This window comes from Mustelus asterias, chromosome 17 (assembly GCF_964213995.1).
Source record: "Mustelus asterias chromosome 17, sMusAst1.hap1.1, whole genome shotgun sequence".
Lineage (NCBI taxonomy): Eukaryota > Metazoa > Chordata > Chondrichthyes > Carcharhiniformes > Triakidae > Mustelus > Mustelus asterias.
The window spans coordinates 86196545-86216873 of record NC_135817.1 but is presented as its reverse complement, the minus strand read 5'-3'; the positions used below and the strand labels follow the sequence as shown (position 1 = coordinate 86216873).

Sequence of the window (20329 nt, the reverse complement as noted above, 5' to 3'; positions counted from 1 at the left end):
ACACTCACACGCACACTCACGCACACACACGCACGCACGCACACACGCACACATGCACACACGCACGCACACACAAAGCTGAGCTTTGACAAAGGGCCTTCTGGACTCGAAACATCAGCTCTTCTCTCTCCTTACAGATGCTGCCAGACCTGCTGAGATTTTCCAGCATTTTCTCTTCTGGTCAATCTCTCCTCATACATCAGTCCCACCATCCCTGAATGTGCGGCACTCGGGTGAAACTGCACTCTGAGTTTCAGCTGGGGTTTTGTGTTCAGATTCTCCGGAATGCCCCAAGTGCCCAGAACCGTTTGATACAAAGGTGCAAGGGTTGCCCACACAGCCATGGCTGACACCAACTGGGGATGAACACTGGCCAGTGAGATCTCCTTACAGGGTGACATCAGTAAGATAAAGAGCTACTCACCGTCCATGTGACTTGGATACTGGATGGAGTGAGGACAAGAGGGTTGTGCAGACGGACGATGACTTCACCTAGCTCCCGCTGAACTTGCCTGTGATCCACACCTTGTGCCGGGGGACTGATATCTGTACGGAAACCAGGAGAGGCGAACAAGATTAGAGACAACCGTGGAGAGAGAAGCAGAGTTAAGGTTTCAGGTCAATAACCTTTCTCCATTGCTGAAGATTTGAGACATCTCTGCAGGATACCTCAGCATGTCCCTTCAGCACCCTCAAAGGAATCTGGCCACAGGCTGCCCTCACTCTCATGTATCACCAACGCACTGAAAAAAAACTTCCCCTAGCTTCCTTCGAGAGACCAGTCATTGAAGACACCAATCAGTCTCGGACTCGCATGTACAGAACACTATATTCCTGATTTTCTTTCACCATCTCAGCTCATCACAGCTGATCAGATGTGCTTTACTCTGTATCTAACCCTGTGCTGTACCTGTCCTGGGAGTGTTTGATGTGGACAGTATAGAGGGAGCTGAACTCTGCCCTGGGAGTGTTTGATGGGGACAATGTAGGGGGAGCTTTACTCTGTATCTAACCCTGTGCTGTACCTGTCCTGGGAGTGTTTGATGGGGACAGTGTAGAGGGAGCTTTACTCTGTATCTAACCGCGTGCTGTACCTGTCCTGGGAGTGTTTGATGGGGACAGTGTAGAGGGAGCTTTACTCTGTATCTAACCCCGTGCTGCACCTGTCCTGGGAGTGTTTGATGGGGACAGTGCAGAGGGAGCTTTACTCTGTATCTAATCCTGTGCTGTACCTGTCCTGGGAGTGTTTGATGGGGACAGTGTAGAGGGAGCTTTACTCTGTATCTAACCCCGTGCTGTACCTGTCCTGGGAGTGTTTGATGGGGACAGTGCAGAGGGAGCTTTACTCTGTATCTAACCCCGTGCTGTATTTGTCCTGTAAAATTGCATAGAATGTGCAGCATAGGTACAGTCCACTTGGCCCAACTAGTCCATGCCTCCTCGTTTCCTTCCTTATCTAAATCTATCAGTGTAATCCTCCATTTCCTTCTCCCTCATCTGTTTACCTACCTTCCCCTCAAATGCATCGACATTATTTGGGTCAACAACTCTCTGTAGCAACACAAAGGGTGGTGGGTGCCTGGAATGCGCTGCCAAGTGAGGTTGTTGAGGCAGATACGTTAGCGACATTTAAGACTTATCTGGATAGACACAGGAACAGACGGGGGAATAGAGGGATACAGGCGGTTGGTCTCGATAGAACAACGTGATTGGCGCAGGCTTGGAGGGCCGTAGGGCCTGTTCCTGTGCTGTACTGTTCTTTGTAATAAGCTCCATTGACCCTTAACTGTTTATTAATATGATGGGTGGGCTGCCTGTTCACCTCCCGTGTTCTGGGGGTGAGTTCAGGGGTAGGCGGGAAGGTGGCGTGCTGGGCATTCGCCCTATTTTAGATGCCATTCCTGCCAAAAACATAACTGTTAGCCCACCGTCTCCCACTCTTTTTAATGTTCTGTCAAACCTGGGGAAACCCCCATCTTCCCTTCTGACTGGAACCTTCTGGAACCTGAGCTTGGTATCACTTAACGCTGAGCTGCTTATCCTCGCTCTTACTCCTTTGCTTCTTCCATGGAACCACAAAAGCATCGAGGAGTTACAGCACAGAGGAGGCCATTCGGTCCATTTTGTCCATGACATCCTGAGGGCACTCAAGTGCCCTTTGTAATCCCACCCTCCTTTCCCAGGCCCATGGCCCTGTAGCTTACAGCACTTCAGGTCCTTTTTGGAAGAGTTTAGGATCTCTGACTCTGCCACCAACTCGGGCCAGGGGAACACTCACATGGGCTTCTCAACAAAAGGAGAGTGCCTAACATTTTGACCTGCCTTGTTTCTGTGGGGTCACACTTGTTCTTTATGTGGTTCGCAACGTGAAGTGTGAGGCTGGCTGGCTTTGCAGAGTGTATTAATGTGTATCAGAACCCCCACATCAGGGTTCAAGGGGAGTTGCCTCCTTTTGGGTATCATTGCAACCCTTCTCCTTTGATGCCTGGTTTTCACTTGTTTTTTGGGGAGGACCAGATGGACAAGTAACAGGAATGAAGAGCCGGTTTTGAGGAAGGAATTGGGGGGTGGGTGAGGTTGGGGGGGGGGGGGGGGGGCGCGGTGGGGGTGCAGGGGGACATGGGAAAGGGGGGAACTAAGGGAGCAGCGGCAAACTGAGAACACAGTGGGGATAAATCAAAAAGCAACATTACAGAACAAAGACTCAGTTGGAGTGTGTACACTGGTAAACTTTGAATTTATTTTAAATTAGGCCACTATAAACTAAGGCTGAATCAACTAATTGGTGTGAAACCTGAAGCCAATTTGATAGCTTATTTTATAATTACAATTCATGTTCAATCAATTAATCAGATTAAGGGGGTTAAACGACAAGGGATGGTAACACTAAAAGGTTCTGAATATTTTCGTAAACTAGAATCTGAGGTATGTGGATAATAAGAGTTAAGCAAAACCATTTGCGGTAACCTCCCTGCAAAATAAACGGGCTGGAACACTCCGGTCTTGTACGCTCTGCTATCGCTGTCAGCCAGAATGGAGAAGGTGACACCCGGCCAAATCGCCATTCACAGCAGCGGGCCTGGAAAATCCTAACCGCGGGCGAGGTCGGAGAATTCTGGCCGCGATGTCAACAGGGAAACTGATTGGTGGTGAGCCAGAGAATCTTTATTTAAGGGACGTTGGTGAGGCCGCACCTGGAGTATTGTGTTCAGTTTTGGTCGCCTTGCTATCGGAAAGGTGTTATTAAACTGGAGAGAGTGCAGAATAGATTTACAAGGATGTTGCCAGGACTCAAGGGACTGAGTTATAGGGAGAGACTGGACAGGCTAGGACTTTTCTCATTGGAGTGTCGGAGACTGAGGGGTGATCTTATAGAGGTGTATATGATCATGAGAGGTATGGATAGGGTGAATGCACTCAGTCTTTTTCCCAGGGTTGGGGAATCGGGAACTAGAGGGCGTAGGTTTAAGTTAAGAGGGGAAAGAATTAATGGGAACCTGAGGAGCTTTTTTACACAGAGGGTGGTACGTATGTGGAATGACAACATTTAAAAAGGTATTTGGACAGATACATGGATAGGAAAGGTTTACAGGGATATGAGCCAAATGCAAGACTTTGATAGAGGTGCCTGTCCAGTCTCTCCCTATAACTCAGTCCCTTGAGTCCTGGCAACATCCTTGTAAATCTATGCAAGAAAATGGGGTTAGTTTAGATGGGCATTTTGGTCAGCTTGGACCAGTTTGGGAAGGGCCTGTCTCCGTGCCATACATTCTTTGATACTACAAAGTCTGAAGTTTATTTCTGTTAAATAAGCTAAGAGACCAATTGGGGCATTGTAGGGTAGGGTATCTTAAGTGTCATGGAGTGCACAGCCAGTTCCATTCAGGAACTCGAGATGTTTCTCATGTCCTGAACAACACAAGTGTGTAGCAAATGTCATCAGCCCCAGTAGCTCGAGCGCCAGGTTTCAGAGCATAACATGTTGAGGGTGATAGGGCAGGTTGAGTGAGTGGTTAACAAATCATTCCGGATCTTGGGCTTTATAAATAGGGGCACAGAATACAAAAGCAAGATAGCTGTGCTGAACCTTGACAAAACAGACTCAGTAGGAGCATTGTATCCGATTCTGGGCACCACACTTCAGGAAGGATGTGAATATATTGGCGAGGGTGCAGAAAGGATTTACAAGGTTTCAGTTTTTGCGGACAGATTGGAGGAGCCGGTGTTATTCTCCTTAGAGAAGAGAAGGCTGAGGGGAGCTTTGATAGAGGTGTCCAAAATCATGACGGGCCTGGGCAGAGTGGGTAGGAAGAAACTGGTCCCATCGGCAGAAGGGTTGGGAACCAGATGGAACACAGACGGCATGAGAAAAAAAAAAAACTCTTTAAACAGAGTGTGCGGTTAGGATCTGGGATGCACCGCCTGATGGTGTGGAAGTGGGTTTCCAAAAGAAGATTGGATAATTCTCTGAAGAGAAAACGTTTGCAGGGCGATGGGGAAAGGGTGGGGGATGGTGCCAGCTGAGTTGTTCTTGCAGAGAGCTGGCATGGACAGGAGGGACTGAATGGCCTCCATCTGTGCTGTAACCATTGTGTGATTCTGTGAAGCAGAAATTCGCATCACGTGTCATTGGGGAGCCACTGGTTTACTTCAGTTTGCGCTGCTTGTAGGAGGAAGCCGCCTGCTGCCAGATTAAATAATGACTCTTTCCCTTTGCTATAATTCATGGCAAAACAGCAACCATTGGTGAAGTTTCAGACCGTGATATTTCTGACAACGGCAGGGTGCTGGATAGAAGAACTCGGATCAAGCCTCATTTAATTATGCAAATGAATGTAATTGGAATCAAGTGTTTTAATTAATTACTCATAAATGAACAGCGTCTGCTTTGCATTATTTCTCCGTCCTGCTGTTTTTTTTTTTTTTGTGACTGTCTCATTCCATCTCTCTCTCGCTGACTATCTCTGAATCTACCTTTTACTCTCTCTCTCTCTCTCTCTTCACACCTTGTTTTACATTTGTCTGGTTGACTGTTTCCCTGCTGCTCTCCTTCTCTTTGTCACTGTTTCGCACGATCATTTGCTTCCTATCGCTTGCTCTTTTTCCCTGTCTCTCGCTCTGTGCCCTTGGCTCTCTCTCCCTTTCCACTGTTCATTCTAACTGCATATGTCTCTTGTTTCTCTGACACACTCTGTCCATCTTTGTTTTGGTGGTTTCTCTCTCTCTTCCCCCTCTTCCTCTGACTGTGGCTCCATCTCTTTGTCTATCTGTCCCTGGTTGCTTTTCTGCTTCATTTTTCCTTCTTTCTATCTAACGCTTCCTGTTTATTTGATTATTTCTCATGTCTGCCTCTCTAATGATCTCTTTCACTCCATCGCTCTCTGTCAGGCTTTCTGTCTCTCTCTCTCTCTCTCTTTGAACATTAATTTAAAATTTAAAAGAAAATTACTTATTAGTCACAAGTAGGCTGACATTAACACCGCAATGAAGTTACTGTGAAAATCCCCTAGTCGCCACGCTCCGGCGCCTGTTCGGGTTACACTGAGGGAGAATTTAACACGGCCAATGCACCCTAACCAGCACGTCTTTCGGACTGTGGGAGGAAACCGGAGCACCTGGAGGAAACCCACGCAGACATGGGGAGAATGTGCAAACTCCAAACAGACAGTGATCCAAGCCGGGAATCCAACCCGGGTCCCTGGCGCTGTGAGGCAGCAGTGCTAACTACTGTGCCACCGTGCTGCCCATGCTACTGATAGAATAATTTCTCCCCTCTACCCCCCACACCCACAACCATTCTCCTCCAGAAAAGTGACCATAGGCGGAATTGTCCAGCGCACTCGTCCCAAAAGCGGAAAATCCCACCCGAGGTCAACAGACCTTTGCACAGTACGTGTCCCACTCGCTACGGTTCCCGTGGTGGGTGGGATGGGAAGATTCCGTGCCAAGAAGGCTATTTGACTATAGGAGGCCTCACTGCTCTGTTGAAAGCCTTGATGCCAACAAAAATGCACTTTGTTGTTGTTAAGAATTTATCTGGAGAAAGAACAACTTTCCATAACGTCGCACCTTTCACAACCTCAGGATGTTCCTCAGCACCTTGCGTCAGTGATGCACTACTGCAATCAAGGACACACGAGCAGTTGAACAGTGTACAGCAAGAGGTTAGCACTGCTACCTCACAGCTTTAGGGACCCGGGTTCAATTCCAGCCTCGGATGACTGTACAGAGTCTGCAGGTTCTCCCCTTGTCTACGTGAGTTTCCTCCGGGTGCTCCGGTTTATTCCCACAGTCCAAGGATGTGCGAGTTTTGTGGGTTGACCACGTTAAATTGCCCCTTAGTGTCAGGGAGACTAGTGGGGGAAATATATGGAGTTACGGGGATAGGGCCTGGGTGTGGTCGGTGCAAGCTCGATGGGCCGAATGGCTTCCATGTGCACTGTATGGATTCTATGATTGCACAAAAGCATCCTTAAACAGTACTGTGATAAACGACCAGAAACTCAGTTTTAGTGACTCTGTTCAACAATAAATACTGGTCAGGATACATGGTGGAACTCAGCTGATCTTCTTCCTGAAGTCCTTAGGTCATGACAGATTTGATTGAATTTTTTGAGATGATCGGGTGTGTAGGCGAGGGCAGTGCAGTTGATATAATTTATATGGATCTCAGCAAACTCCTTTAACAAGGTCTCACTTGGGAGACCGATAAAAAAAAAGGCAAATGCACATTGGGATCCGGGGTAACCTGGCACGATAGATCCAAAACTGGCTTAGTGGTAGGAAACAGGAGGTAGTGGAAGGCTGTTTGTGTGACTGGAGGCTGGTGCCCAGTGGCATATCACAGGGATCAGGGCAAGGTCCCTTATTGTTCAAGATGGAGAATAACAATGTAGATGAGAATGTGGGGGCTGGAGGGGGTGATAGGTTTGCAGAAGACACACAGATTGGCAGGGTGGTTGATAGTGAGGAAGAATGTCTGAGGTTGCAGGAAGATATAGACCGGTTAGTCAGGTGGGCAGATCAGTGGCAGATGGGATTTATCCCTGAAAAGTGCGAGGTGATGCACTTTGGAAGGAGTAACGAGATAGGGAAGTACTCAATGAATGGCAGGACACTAGGAAGCTCAGAGAAACAGAGGGATCTGGGGGTGCTTCACCACAGACCCCTGAGGGCAGCAGGACAGGTTAGTAGGGTGGTTAAGAAGGCATACAGGACACTTGCCTTTATCAGTCATGACATAGGTTATCAGAGCAGGGAGGTTATCTTGGGGCTGTGGTTAGGCCACAGCTGAAGGACTGTGTGCAGTTCTGGTGACCTTATTACAGGAGCGATGTGATTGCAGTGGACAGGGTGCAGTGGAGATTCACCAGGATGTTGCCTGGGATGGAACATTTAAACTATGAAAAGAGGCTGGATAGGCTTGGATTGTTTTCTTTAGAGCAGAGAAGGCTGAGGGGGGGACCTGATTGAAGTGTATAAGATGACAAGGGGTATGAGGGTGGATAGGAAGCAGTTGTTCCCCTTAATTGAAGGGTCAATAACAAGGGGTTATAGTTTTAAGGTGAGGGGCAGGAGGTTTAGAGGAGATTTTAGGAAAAATATTTTCACCCTTCCTGGGAGGGTAGTAGAGGCAAGAAGCTCCCACAACCTTTAAAAAGTACCTGGATGAACACCTGAAATATCAGAACATTCAAGGCTATGGACCAAGTGCTGGAAAGGTTTGATTTGATTTGATTTGACTTATTATTGTCACATGTATTAACATACAGTGAAAAGCATTGTTTCTTGCGCGCTATACAGACAAAGCATACCATTCATAGAGAAGGAAAGGAGAGAATGCAGAATGTAGTGTTACAGTCATAGCTAGGGTGTAGAGAAAGATCAACTTAATGCAAGGTAAGTCCATTCAAAAGTCTGATGGCAGCAGGGAAGAAGCTGTTTTTGAGTCGGTTGGTATGTGACCTCAGACTTTTGTATCTTTTTCCTGAAGGAAGAAGGTGGAAGAGAGAATGTCCGGGGTGCGTTGGGGTCCTTAGTTATGCTGGCTGCTTTGCCGAGGCAGCGGGAAGTGTAGACAGAGTCAATGGGTGGGAGGCTGGTTTGCGTGATGGATTGGGCTACAGTGGGATTAGTGTGGATTCCGTGTCGTTTTCTTGGTGCAGGCTCGATGGGCCAAAGGTCCTCTTCTGTGTTGTATGGCTCTACGAAAAGTGCTATCTAAATGCAAGTCTTTCTTCCAGGGCAGTGACTAAGGGAATTTCACAGTAACTTCATTGCAGTGTTAATATAAGCCTTACTTGTGACTAATAAATAAACTTTAACTTTCATGTTCTGAGGGAAAAACAGCCAAAACAAAAATTGCACCCCCCCCCCCCCCCCCCCGACCCCAACCCCTACCCCAAACAATTTCAGTGTATGAGAATGGGGTTGGGTGCTGCCTTCGACAGTTGAACAGCCGGAACACCACTCACTCTCTGAGCAGCAGTGTGAAGGAGGAGTGGAGCAGTGGAGAGAGACTGGCACTAAAAGATTTCCAAAGCAGGCGCACAGCTGGTTGAGGAGGAGTTGTGGTCCTATTTGGACGCAGGTAATTAAAAGGGAAGCATTTGCGAATGTCTGGCTTTTAATTTTGATCCGGAATGGGCCACTATCTGTTTGCAGACAGCTCCACTCCAATCACGCCAAGCGACATTTCATTGACACACAGGCCCCTGACTCTGATTCTGCAGCACGCCTCCCATTCTGGCTACGACTCTCTTAAGCTGCTGTGTAAATGCCAGCTCCTCGGAGGCCTGTCACTGCGGGGAGAGCCTGATTTGTGGAAGAGAATGTTGTAATGAGTAGATAATTGGAGTCAAGACACTCGCTCGGAATTTCAGAGAATCTCACAGCACAAAAGGAGGCCCTTCGGCCCATTGTACCCGTGCCGGCTCTTTGAAAGAACTAGCCAATCAGTCTTACACTTTCTCTTGCTCCTTCCATAGGACCCCTGCAGTGCAATTTTGTCTTTAAAAAGCATTCAGACAGTTACGTGGGTAAGATGGGTATAGAGGCGGCACGGTAGCACAGTGGTTAGCCCTGCTGCTTCACAGCTCCAGGGACCTGGGTTCGATTCCCGGCTTGGGACACTGTCTGTGTGGAGTTTGCAAATTCTCCTCGTGTCTGCGTGGGTTTCCTCCGGGTGCTCCGGTTTCCTCCCACAGTCCAAAGATGTGCGGGTTAGGTTGATTGGCCATGCTAAAATTGCCCCTTAGTGTCCTGGGATGTGTAGATTAGAGGGATTAGCGGGTAAGATATGTGGGGATATGGGGGTAGGGCCTGGGTGGGATTGTGGTCGGTGCGGACTCGATGGGCCGAATGGCCTCTTTCTGTACTGTAGGGTTTCTATGATTTCTATGATTCTATGAGAGGGATATGGGCCAAGCACGGGCAATTGGGACTAGCTTAGTGGTTAAAAAAAGAAGGCAGCATGGACAAGTTGGGCCAAAGACAATATTGTACCCGCCTCTACTACAACCTCTGGCAGCTCGTTCCAGACACTCACCACCCTCTGTGTGAAAAAATAGCCCCTCTGGACCCTTTTGTATCTCTCCCCTCTCACCTTAAACCTATGCCCTCTAGTTTTAGACTCCCCTACCTTTGGGAAAAGATGTTGGCTATCCAGCTGATCAGCTCTGGGCCAAAGGGCCTGTTTCCATGCTGTAAACCTCTATGACTCTATGAATTCAGTGACTCCAGACAGGGCTTATCCAGTGCTCTGGACAGCTGTAATATAATATCCATCCTTATACAGCCCGGCCCTTTTGGGAGAAGGAAGGCCATCACTCCATTTAGCTTTTTAATTATTCATGTTCATTACTCGCGTCACAGCCGACTCCATCCCGACCCTTCACACGTTCCCTTCTCCAGCAAGAGGGCAGCAGACAGCAATGAAGGAAATTTGCCCGATTTGCTTTTTCTACCTAACCCGACCATGACGAGTCCAACCAGTTAGTACCGCAGTCGGGGTTGGCACTAACACAGCACGGCCTAAGGGTAGAACGTTTCGAAGATGGGCACAGTTGGAACGCGGAAGTGTATTTACCACACTGCTAAGATAACGGGCGGCACGGTGGCACAGTGGTTAGCATTGCTGCTTCACGCTGCCAGGGACCCAGGTTCGATTCCCGGCTTGGGTCACTGTGTGTGGAGTTTGCACATTTTCCGCGTGTCTGCGTGGGTTTCCACCAGGTGCTCTGGTTCCGTCCCACAGTCCGAAAGACGTGCTGGTTAGGGTGCATTGACCCGAACAGGTGCTGGACTGTGGCGACTTGGGCAACTTCACAGTAACTTCATTGCAGTGTTAATGTGAGCCTTACTTGTGACTAATATATAAACTTTTTTTAAAAAAGCTCTTACCTTGAGTGCGGACAGGGTCGCTCATCTGGCTGGGGTCACTGACTCCCTGAGCATTGACAGCACGCACCATGAAGAGGTAGATCGTGTTGGGTCTCAATCCCCGCACAGTGTACAAAGTATCCTTCACGTGGTCAGCCACTGTCTGCCAGCTGTTACTTACAGATTGGCTGAAGAGAGAAATGGAGACAACACCTGTTACTTCACGGCTGCTTTGGGGTTCTTTTCCCCCCAACTCCTTCTCCATCCCCCCCCACTCCCACCCACCCCTCTGCAGCAGTGGCCACCTTGCTGGCAACCACAGTTTGAAAGGTACTCTTCAATCTGTTTCTATCAGTCTTTTAACGGGCACATTCCCACAACTCGCTGCGGAAAGCAAACTCTCTGGTTTGTGATGCTTTGGATACAGAAGATTAAGGGGCAAAATAAAATAGGTCGATTTGAGATTTTAAAATGTGGGGAGACCAGAGCATAGGGTCCTAGCCTTAGATTCACTGATAGGTCATCGCAGGGTGATGCCCCTCACACAACAGCTAGTGGAAATCTGGAACTCCCTCATCCGAATGTTTATTGAGGGTAAGGGTCAACTGAAAATTCCAAGACTGGGATTGATATAGGTTTTATGAGGGAAAATGAGTATTAAAAGTTAGAGAGTCACACACCATCCTGACTTGGAAATATATTGCTATTTCTGGGTCAAAATCCAGGAACTCTCTCCCTAACAGCACGATGGGTGTACCTAAAACACACGGACTGCAGCGGTTCAAGAAGGAGGTTCACCATCACTTTCTCAAGGGTAATTAGAAATGGTCATAAATGCTGGTAATGCCCACAGAGAATCCCTACAATGCAGAAGGAGGCCATTCAGCCCTTCAGGTCTGCACCAACTCTCTGACAGAGCATCTTACCCAGGCCCTATCCTTGTAACCCATAAGACCATAGGACATAGGAGCAAAATTAGGCCACTCAGCCCATCGAGTCTGCCCCGCCATTCAATCATGGCTGATATTTTTCTCACCCCCATTCTCCTGCCTTTTCCCCATAACCCCTGATCCCCTTATTAATCAAGAATCTATCTATCTCTGTCTTAAAGACACTCAATGACCCGGCCTCCACAGCCTTCTGCGGCAAAGAGTTCCACAGATTCACCACTCTCTGGCTGTAGAAATTCCTCATCTCTGTTTTAAAGGATTGTCCCTTTAGCCTGAGGTTGTGCCCTCTGGTTCTAGTTTTTCCTACTCGTGGAAACATCCTCTCCACGTCCACTCTATCCAGGCCTTGCAGTACAACCCAATGTACTTACCTCACTGATCCCCCTTACCCATACATCTTTGGACACTAAGAGGCAATTGAGCACGGCCAATCCGCCTAACCCACACATGTGGGAGGAAACCGGAGCACCCGGAGGAAACCCACGCAACACGGGGAGAACATGCAAACTCTGCGCAGACAGTGACCCAAGCCGGGAATCGAACCCGGGTCCCTCGCGCTGTGAGGCAGCAGTGCTCACCACTGTGCCACATCCCATAATTAATATTAAAAATGGGCAGATGGAGTTAAGACACAGATTATCCAAGAGGAGTTGGTGGCATAGTGGGAATGACACTGGAGCAGCAATCTCCAGCAACATGAGATCAATCCCTGCGCAGAAGCTGGTGAAATTTAAATGAAATGAATTCTGGATTTGAAAGCTAGTCTCAGTAATGGGAGACCGTGAAGATATCATTGATTGATGTAAAACACCATCTGATTCACTAATGTCTTTTAGGGAAAGAAATCTGCTGTCTTTACCCGGTCTGGTTGACATGAGGGGTGGCACGGTGGCACAGTGGGTTAGCACTGCTACCTCAAAGCGCCAGGGACCTGGGTTCGATTCCCAGTTTGGGTCACTGTCTGTGCGGAGTCTGCATGTTCTCCCCGTGTCTGCGTGGGTTTCCTCCGGTTTCCTCCCACAGTCTGAAAGACGTGCTGGTTAGGGGCATTGGTCATGCTAAATTCTCCCGCAGTGTACCCGAACAGGTGCCAGAGTGTGGTGACTAGGGGATTTTCACAGTAACTTCATTGCAGTGTTAATGTAAGCCTGCTTGTGACTAATAAATAAACTTCTACATTATGTAAATCTTTACTGCCCTCTGAAATGGCCGAGCAAGCTACTCAATTGAAGAAATGGGCAACAAATATCCATGTCCCATGAAGGAATAAAAAAAGAATTAGGCTTGAGTGACTCCGGTTTCCTCCGGGTGCTCGGTTTTCTCCCACAGTCTAAAGATGTGCTGGTTAGGTTGATTGGCCATGCTAAATTGCCCCTTAGTATCCCGTGAGTTGTAGGTTAGAGGGATTCGTGGGGTGAATGTGTGGGGTTGGTGTAGATAGGGCCTGGGGTGGGATTGTTGTCTGCGCAGACTCAATGGGCCGAATGGCCTCCTTCTGCACTGTCGGGTTTCTATGATTCTATGACTGAATGGTTTTTTTTCCAGTTCCCATGTTTTGATCATGATTTTGCCAATTACATTTATTTTGTGTTCTCTCGTTACCGGCTCCCCTGTCAGTGTCAGCTGGAGTCTCCCCCTTTTTACTTTACCACAGTCCCTCATTATTTTGAACACCACTATCAAATCTTCCCATTGACCTTCTCTGCTCAGAGGGGAACAATCCCAGTTTCTGCAGTCTCTCAGCGTCATTGAAGTCCATCACTCGCTGAAGCGTTTTCGAAACAGACAGAGACCAGGAACAAAAAGCAAACACATGGCTTAATCTGTTAATACAATTACCTCACGCTTAATCTGTTAACACAATTAGTTCTCGCATAATGAGCTCTGGGACACTAATTCCAGAACACAAAATATATTTTACCCGAGGACCCAGTGTCTCCTGTTGCCTGGCAACTGGGCCCACTGGAGTTGAGGCCCTTGTGCAGGGGTGAGAGTGCCACCGGTCCAGGGTTAGCTTTACTGCTCCTGATGCCACAGTAACTGTGGCTTTTCTCAGCTTCACAGTCGATCTCCCGGCTTTGCCTATGTCCAGCTGGTGTGCCCGGATAACTGGAGCTTGCTGGAATGTGACCAAACGGCAGCGCCAAGAGATCTGAACACAAGGCTGGCCCTGGTCCAAAAATCTCTTCAGTATAAACGTCGCAGCCTTGTTTTCAAATCCCTCCATGGCCTTGCCTCTATTCCATCTCCAGACTCTCCGCCAGCTCCCAGATATCCCTGTAGCCTCTGCACTCAGGCCGATTTTGGTCTCTTGTGGAATCCTGATTTTCAACGCTCTGCAGTCAGATGCCGTGCTGTCAGTTGCCAAACCTGAATCGCCTTTCCTCAATCTCTCCTCCTCTCTGCCTGTCACTCCTCCTTTAGGATGCTCCTTGAAGCCAATTCTGTGAACAAGCTTTTGGTCACCTCCCCAAATATCTCTTTAAGCACAAATTTTGATCTAAAAAGCCCCCTGCAAAGAATCTTTCCCCTGCTCAATACAAGTCCTTTTTGTTCAGGGCTGATGTCACGCCACGATGTCAATTGAAAAATTCAAGGTTGGGATTGAAAGATTCTTGTTGGGCAAAGGGAATTTCCATTTTAACACGTACAGTAATCACCAAGCCAGACAGCAGCTCAGCGGCACAGTGGGTTAGCACTGCTGTATCACAGCGCCAGGGACCCTGGTTCGATTCCCGGCTTGGGCCGCTGATTGTGTGGAGTTTGCATGTTCTCCCTGTGTCTGCATCGGTTTCCGTGGGGGCTCTGGTTTCCTCCCACATTCCAAAGATGTGCGGGCTAGGTGGATTGGCCATGCTAAATTGCCCCTTAGTGTCAGGGGGACTAGCTAGGGTAAATACATGGGGTTATGGGGATAGGGCCTGGGTGGGATTGTAGTCGGTGCAGACTCAATGGGCCAAATGGCCTCCTTCTGCACTGTAGGATTCTATGATTCGGGTGAAGACCAACTATTCTACACAATGAGCTTGACCTTTCATGTAAGGCCGAATGGGCTCCTTCTGTGCTGGAAATTTACTGGTTGCTGCTTCACATGAAAGAAATAAGTTTCATTTCGATAGCACCTTTCACAACCTCAGGATGCCCCAAAATGCTTTACAGTTTTTGAAGCGTGGCCATTGTTTTAACGTAGGAAATATAGCAAGCACAGCCGATTCGGTGTAATGAGTGGGCCAATAACCAGGATTCAATACAGAGGCAGAAAAATCTGTGGCACGGTGGTTAGCACTGCTGCCTCACAGCGCCGGGGACCCGGGTTCGATTCCCGGCTTGGATCACTGTCTGTGTGGAGTTTGCACGTTCTCCCCAAGTCCCCACAAACAGCAGTGTCATAACAAGCAGTGATGTTGGTCGAGAGGTAAATACTTGCCCAGAGAATTGGGAGAGCGTGTCTGAGAAACAATGAGAGTAGGACTTTCCAACCCACTGGGGAGAGCAGATTGGATCTCAGCTCAATGTCTCTCCTGAAAAACTTTACCTGCAGCAGTGGAGCACTCCCTCAATATGGCCACGGAGACTGTCAGCCTGAGATTGTTCTGTTGGACTGGAACTTGAACCTGTGCCTCCTTCAGGTGAAAATACCCTCAGCTGGATCTGTAACTTGGCTCTCTCTCCCTCGTGGTTTGGATAATCAGAGAGAGTCCAGCTGGAGGGTCGTGGAATCAAGGGATGAGCTGTGGGGAGTTGGGGGGAGGGAGGGGGGTTGGCGGGGTGGGGGGAGTCAGTGGCCTGGCACGAGCTCCCTTGGCAGGTGTGGTTCTGTCGGTGGCTCCGTCACTTCTGAATCAGCAGGCTTCATGTTCAAGTCCCAGTCCAGGCCTTGAGGGCAAAAATCAGTGCGGTACTGAGGGAGGACTGCACTGCCGGAGATGCCGTCTCCCAGAGGTTAAATTAAACCAAGGCCTTGTATGCTCTCTCAGAATGCGGGTTCTTTGTGTTCACATACCTGAAGGCCTCAATGACATACGATGTGACTGATGAAGACCCAACGTGTTTCCCCTCCAACCAGGTGAGCGTGACGGTGTTCCTCGTGACGTCAGCAACTTGAGGTTTGGACGGGGATCCAGGCAGGGCGTCCATATCCATCTTGACGTTGACAGTTGCTGCACCTGACTCTGCAAAAACGAAAACAATTTGTTTGAGGGGAGAGCGCAGATTCTGATCCCCCCGAATGTCGATCCACCATTATCTCATCCCCCAACTCACAACCACTGACCCGCTGACCACTTGACAGCCCATAACTTATTACCCAATCCCCTGAACCCTCAGCTCAACCGCTTCGCCACCCAGTCCCATACAGTCAAAGAAAGACTTGTGTTTATTGGCCGCTTTTTTGCAACAATTGGACATCTCAAAGAGCTTTGTAGACAAGTAAATTTGGAGTGTAGCCACTGTATCATGTGGCAGCCAACGTTTGCACAGCAAGATCCCACAAACAGCAATGTGCTAATGACACAGTGTGTTAGCACTGCTGCCTCATGGCGCCAGGGACCCGGGGGGTTTGATTCCCGGCTTGGGTCACCATCTGTGTGGAATTTGCACGTTCTCCGTGTGTCTGCTCCGGTTTCCTCCCACAGTCCAAAGATGTGCGGGTTAGATGGATTGGCCATGCTAAATTGACCCTTAGTGCCAGAGGGACTAGCTCGGGTAAATGCACAGGGTTATGGGGATAGGGTCTGGGTGGGGTTCTGGTTGGTGCAGATGCAATGGGCTGAATGGCCTCCTTCTGCACTGTAGGATTCTATGATTCTATAATACAAGATAATCTGCTTTCGGTGGTGCTTACTGAGTGATAAATATTGGTCATTCTTTACAATGATGCCATGGGATCTTTTACATTTCCCTGAGGGGACATACAGGCCCTTGGTTTAATTTGAGTCCTGGGAGACATCATCTCCAGCAGTGCAGAGCTCCCTCAGTACCACACAGGGAGCGTCAGCCTTGATTTTTGTGTTCAAGACTTGGAATTAGACTTGGACACCAATCTTTCTGATTCAAAAGACCCCCACACCTGCCAGGGGTGCTCATACTCGACCTCTGACCCTCCACCTTCTCACAGCTCATTCCCTGACCCCCATGATCCTCCAGCTTGACTCTCTGATCATCCACCGACCTGTGAACTGTCCACCCACGGTCTGTCTCCTCTCTGCTCCAACCTGATGGAATCTCCTTTCGCTTTTCCTTCCCAAATGACAACATCCAGACACTAAAAACCAAAGGTCAGTCCCACTGGCTGAGTCGCCTCTTTCTTTCCCACACCTTTCAGCATCAGAGTTTTCCCTCAAGGTCTCTGCTTCTCGACTGAAGGCTGGAAATAAAAGTATCGAGGAATACATCGATTTATAGCAATGAAAACCAAGACTGAGGGAATACCTCGCACTTCCAAAAACGCACTCCAGGAAGTTTCTCCACTTGAGCTTGTGGCAACGCATGTATAGATTCCAGAGTCTGTGACCTGAGAGTGAGACAGAAATAGAGGTTAATCCTTACCGTTCATTCCTTCTCAAGCGGTGTGTAAACTTTCAAAATGGTGAAAAGAGAGGAAGAGCGGTGGTTGAAAGAAGCTTTGTAATCCAAAACACAGATTAGAGTCATAGAGTCATAGAGGTTTACAGCCTGGAAACAGGCCCTTCGGCCCAACTTGTCCATGCCACCCTTTTTTAAAAATCCCGAAGTTAGTCCAATTGCCCGCATTTGGCCCATATCCCTCTATACCCATCATACCCATGTAACTGTCTAAATGCTTTTTAAAAGACAAAATTGTACCCGCCTCTACTACTACCTCTGGCAGCTTGTTCCAAACACTCACCACCCTCTGTGTGAAAAAGTTGCCCCTCTGGACACTTTTGTATCTCTCCCCTCTCACCTTAAACCTATGCCCTCTAGTTTTAGACTCCCCTACCTTTGGGAAAAGATATTGACTATCTAGCTGATCTGTGCCCCTCATTATTTTATGGACCTCTATAAGTTCACCCCTCAGCCTTCTATGCTCCAAAGGAAAAAGTCCCAGTCTATCCATCCTCTCCTTATAACTCAAACCATCAAGTCCCGGTAGCATCCGATTAAATCTTTTCTGCACTCTTTTTAGTTTGAATTATATCCTTTCTATAATAGGGTGACCAGAACTGTACACAGTATTCCAAGTGTGACCTTATCAATGTCTTGTACAACTGCAACAAGACGTCCCAATTCCTGTATTTAATGTTCTGACCAATGAAACCAAGCATGCTGAATGTCTTCTTCAACACTCTGTCCACCTGTGACTCCACTTTCAAGGAGTTATGAACCTGTACCCCTAGATCTCTTTGTTCTGTAACTCTCCCCAATGCCCTACCATTAACTGAGTAAGTCCTGCCTTGGTTCAATTTACCAAAATGCATCACCTCGCATTTATCTAAATTAAACTCCATCTGCCATTCGTCAGCCCACTGGTCCAATTATTAAAAAATCATGAACCAAAACAGAAAATAATCAAAAAGCTCATAAACACTGGCCTTTATATCTAGCCATGATGTGGAGATACCGGCATTGGACTGGGGTAAACACAGTAAGAAGTCTCACAACACCAGGTTAAAATCCAACAGGTTTATTTGGTAGCAAAAGCCACCAGCTTTCAGAGCTCTGCTCCTTCATCAGGTAAGTGGGAGTTCTGTTCACAAACAGGGCATATAAAGACACAAACTCAATTTACAAAATAATGGTTGGAATGCGAGTCTTTATAGCTAATCAAGTCTTAAAGGTACAGACACTATGAGTGGAGAGAGCGTTAAGCACAGGTTAAAGAGATGTATGTTGTCTCCAGCCAGGACAGTTAGTGAGATTTTGCAAGCCCAGGCAAGTCGTGGGGGTTACAGATAGTGTGAAATGAACCCAAGATCCCGGTTGAGGCCGTTCTCTTGTGTGCGGAACCTGGCTATCAGTCTCTGCTCAGCGACTCTGCACTGTCTTGTGTTGTGAAGGCCGCCTTGGAGAACACTTACCTGAAGGTCAGAGGCCGAATGCCCGTGACCGCTGAAGTGTTCCCCAACAGGAAGAGAACACTGTTGCCTGGTGATTGTCGAGCAGTGTTCATTCATCCATTGTCGTAGCATCTGCATGGTCTCCCCAATGTACCATGCCTCGGGACATCCTTTCCTGCAGCGTATCAGGTAGACAACGTTGGCCGAGTTGCAAAAGTATGTACCGTGTACCTGGTGGATGGTGTTCTCACGTGAGATGATGGCATCCGTGTCGAGGATCCGGCACGTCTTGCAGAGGTTGCTGTGGCAGGGTTGTATGGTGTCGTGGTCACTGTTCCCCTGAAGGCTGGGTAGTTTGCTGCGGCCAATGGTCTGTTTTAGGTTGTTTGAAGGCAAGAATTGGGGGTGTGGGGATGGCCTTGGCGAGATGTTCGTCTTCATCAAAGACACGTTGAAGGCTCTGGAGAAGATGTCGTAGCTTCTCCACTCCGGGGAAGTACCATTATTTTGTAAATTGAGTTTGTGTCTTTATATGCCCTGTTTGTGAACAGAATTCCCACTTACCTGATGAAGGGGCAGCGCTCTGAAAGCTAGTGGCTTGTGCTACCAAATAAACCTGTTGGACTTTAACCTGGTGTTGTGAGACTACTTACTGTCTTTATATCTAGAAGACAGCAATATAAAGAGACAAAATCATACAGTGCAGAAGGAGGCCATTCGACCCATTGAGTCTGCACCAACCACAATCCCACCCAGGCCCTATCCCCATAACCCCATACATTTACCCTAGCTAGTCCCCTGACACTACGGGACAATTTAGCATTGCCAATCTTTGGAGCATCCGGAGGAAACCCATGCAGACATGCGGAGAACTTGCAAACTCCACACAGATAGTGACCCGAGGCCGGAATTGAACCCGGTCCCTGGCACTGTGAGGTAGCAGTACTAACCACTGTGCCACCGTGCTGCCCCAAACCATAGTCCAGCTCTACAAAATCATAGTCCAGCTCTACAAAACCCTGGTTAGACCATGCCTGGAGTATTAGGAATAGTTATCAGGATCACACCTTCGGAAGGAGATACTGAGCTTGGAGGGAGTGCAGTGTAGACTGAGTGATACCTGTACTCCTGGGTTAAATTCCAAAGTGTGGGTAAACAAACCAGGCTTGCAGTCATAGAGTCATAGAGGTTTGCAGCATGGAAACAGGCCCTTCGGCCCAACTTGTCCATGCCGCCCTTTTTTTAACCACTAAGCTCGTCCCAATTGCCCGCATTTGGCCCATATCCCTCTATACCTATCTTACCCATCTAATTGTCTAAGCGCTTTTTAAAAGACAAAGTCCTTGGCATTTAGAAGGTTAAGGACTGATTTGATTGAAATTTGCAAGATATTAAGGGGAACAGATGAGGTAGAGAGGGGCAAGAATTATTTCTGCTGGTTGGGGAGTCCAGGTCGAAGGGACATAGTTGTATTGGGATTTGGATGTAGTCTAACCATTTAGAGCCAGACTATCCAGGAGTGAAGTTAGGAAAAACTCATGACACACAAAAGTGTGATAACATTTTAAACTGATGTCCATAAATGGCAATTCATAGAATCATTGATCCCTATAGTGCGGCACGGTGGCACAGTGGTTAGCACTGCTGCCTCACGGCACCAGGGACCCGGGTTCAATTCCCAGCTTGGATCACTGTCTGTGCAAAGTTTGTACATTCTCCCCGTGTCTACGGGGGTTTCCTCCGGGTGCTCTGGTTTCCTCCCACAGTCCAAAGATGTGTGGGTTAGGTTGATTGGCCATGCAAAATTGACCCTTAGTGTCAGGGGGATTAGGAGGGTAAATATCTGGGGTTGCGGGATAGGGCTGGGTAGGATTGTTGTCAGTGCAGGCTCGGTGGGCCGAATGGCCTACTTCTTTCTGTACTGTAGGTATTCTATGCAGAAGGAGACCATTCAGCCCATCAAGCCTGCACTGACTCTCTGAC

At 48.2% G+C, this 20329-nt stretch overlaps 1 protein-coding gene across 1 annotated transcript in view; it reads right to left on the bottom strand.

The window, feature by feature from the left end:
* The window catches only part of robo2 (roundabout, axon guidance receptor, homolog 2 (Drosophila)), a 530474-nt gene that overhangs the window by 109501 nt on the left and 400644 nt on the right, over nt 1–20329 (bottom strand). The window contains exons 11-14 of the mRNA XM_078233065.1: nt 16761–16842; nt 15334–15502; nt 10402–10568; nt 425–546 (exon numbers count right to left, since the gene is read on the bottom strand). Of these exons, the coding sequence (XP_078089191.1) occupies nt 425–546; nt 10402–10568; nt 15334–15502; nt 16761–16842 (540 nt within the window). The remainder of the gene's footprint in view (nt 1–424; nt 547–10401; nt 10569–15333; nt 15503–16760; nt 16843–20329) is intronic.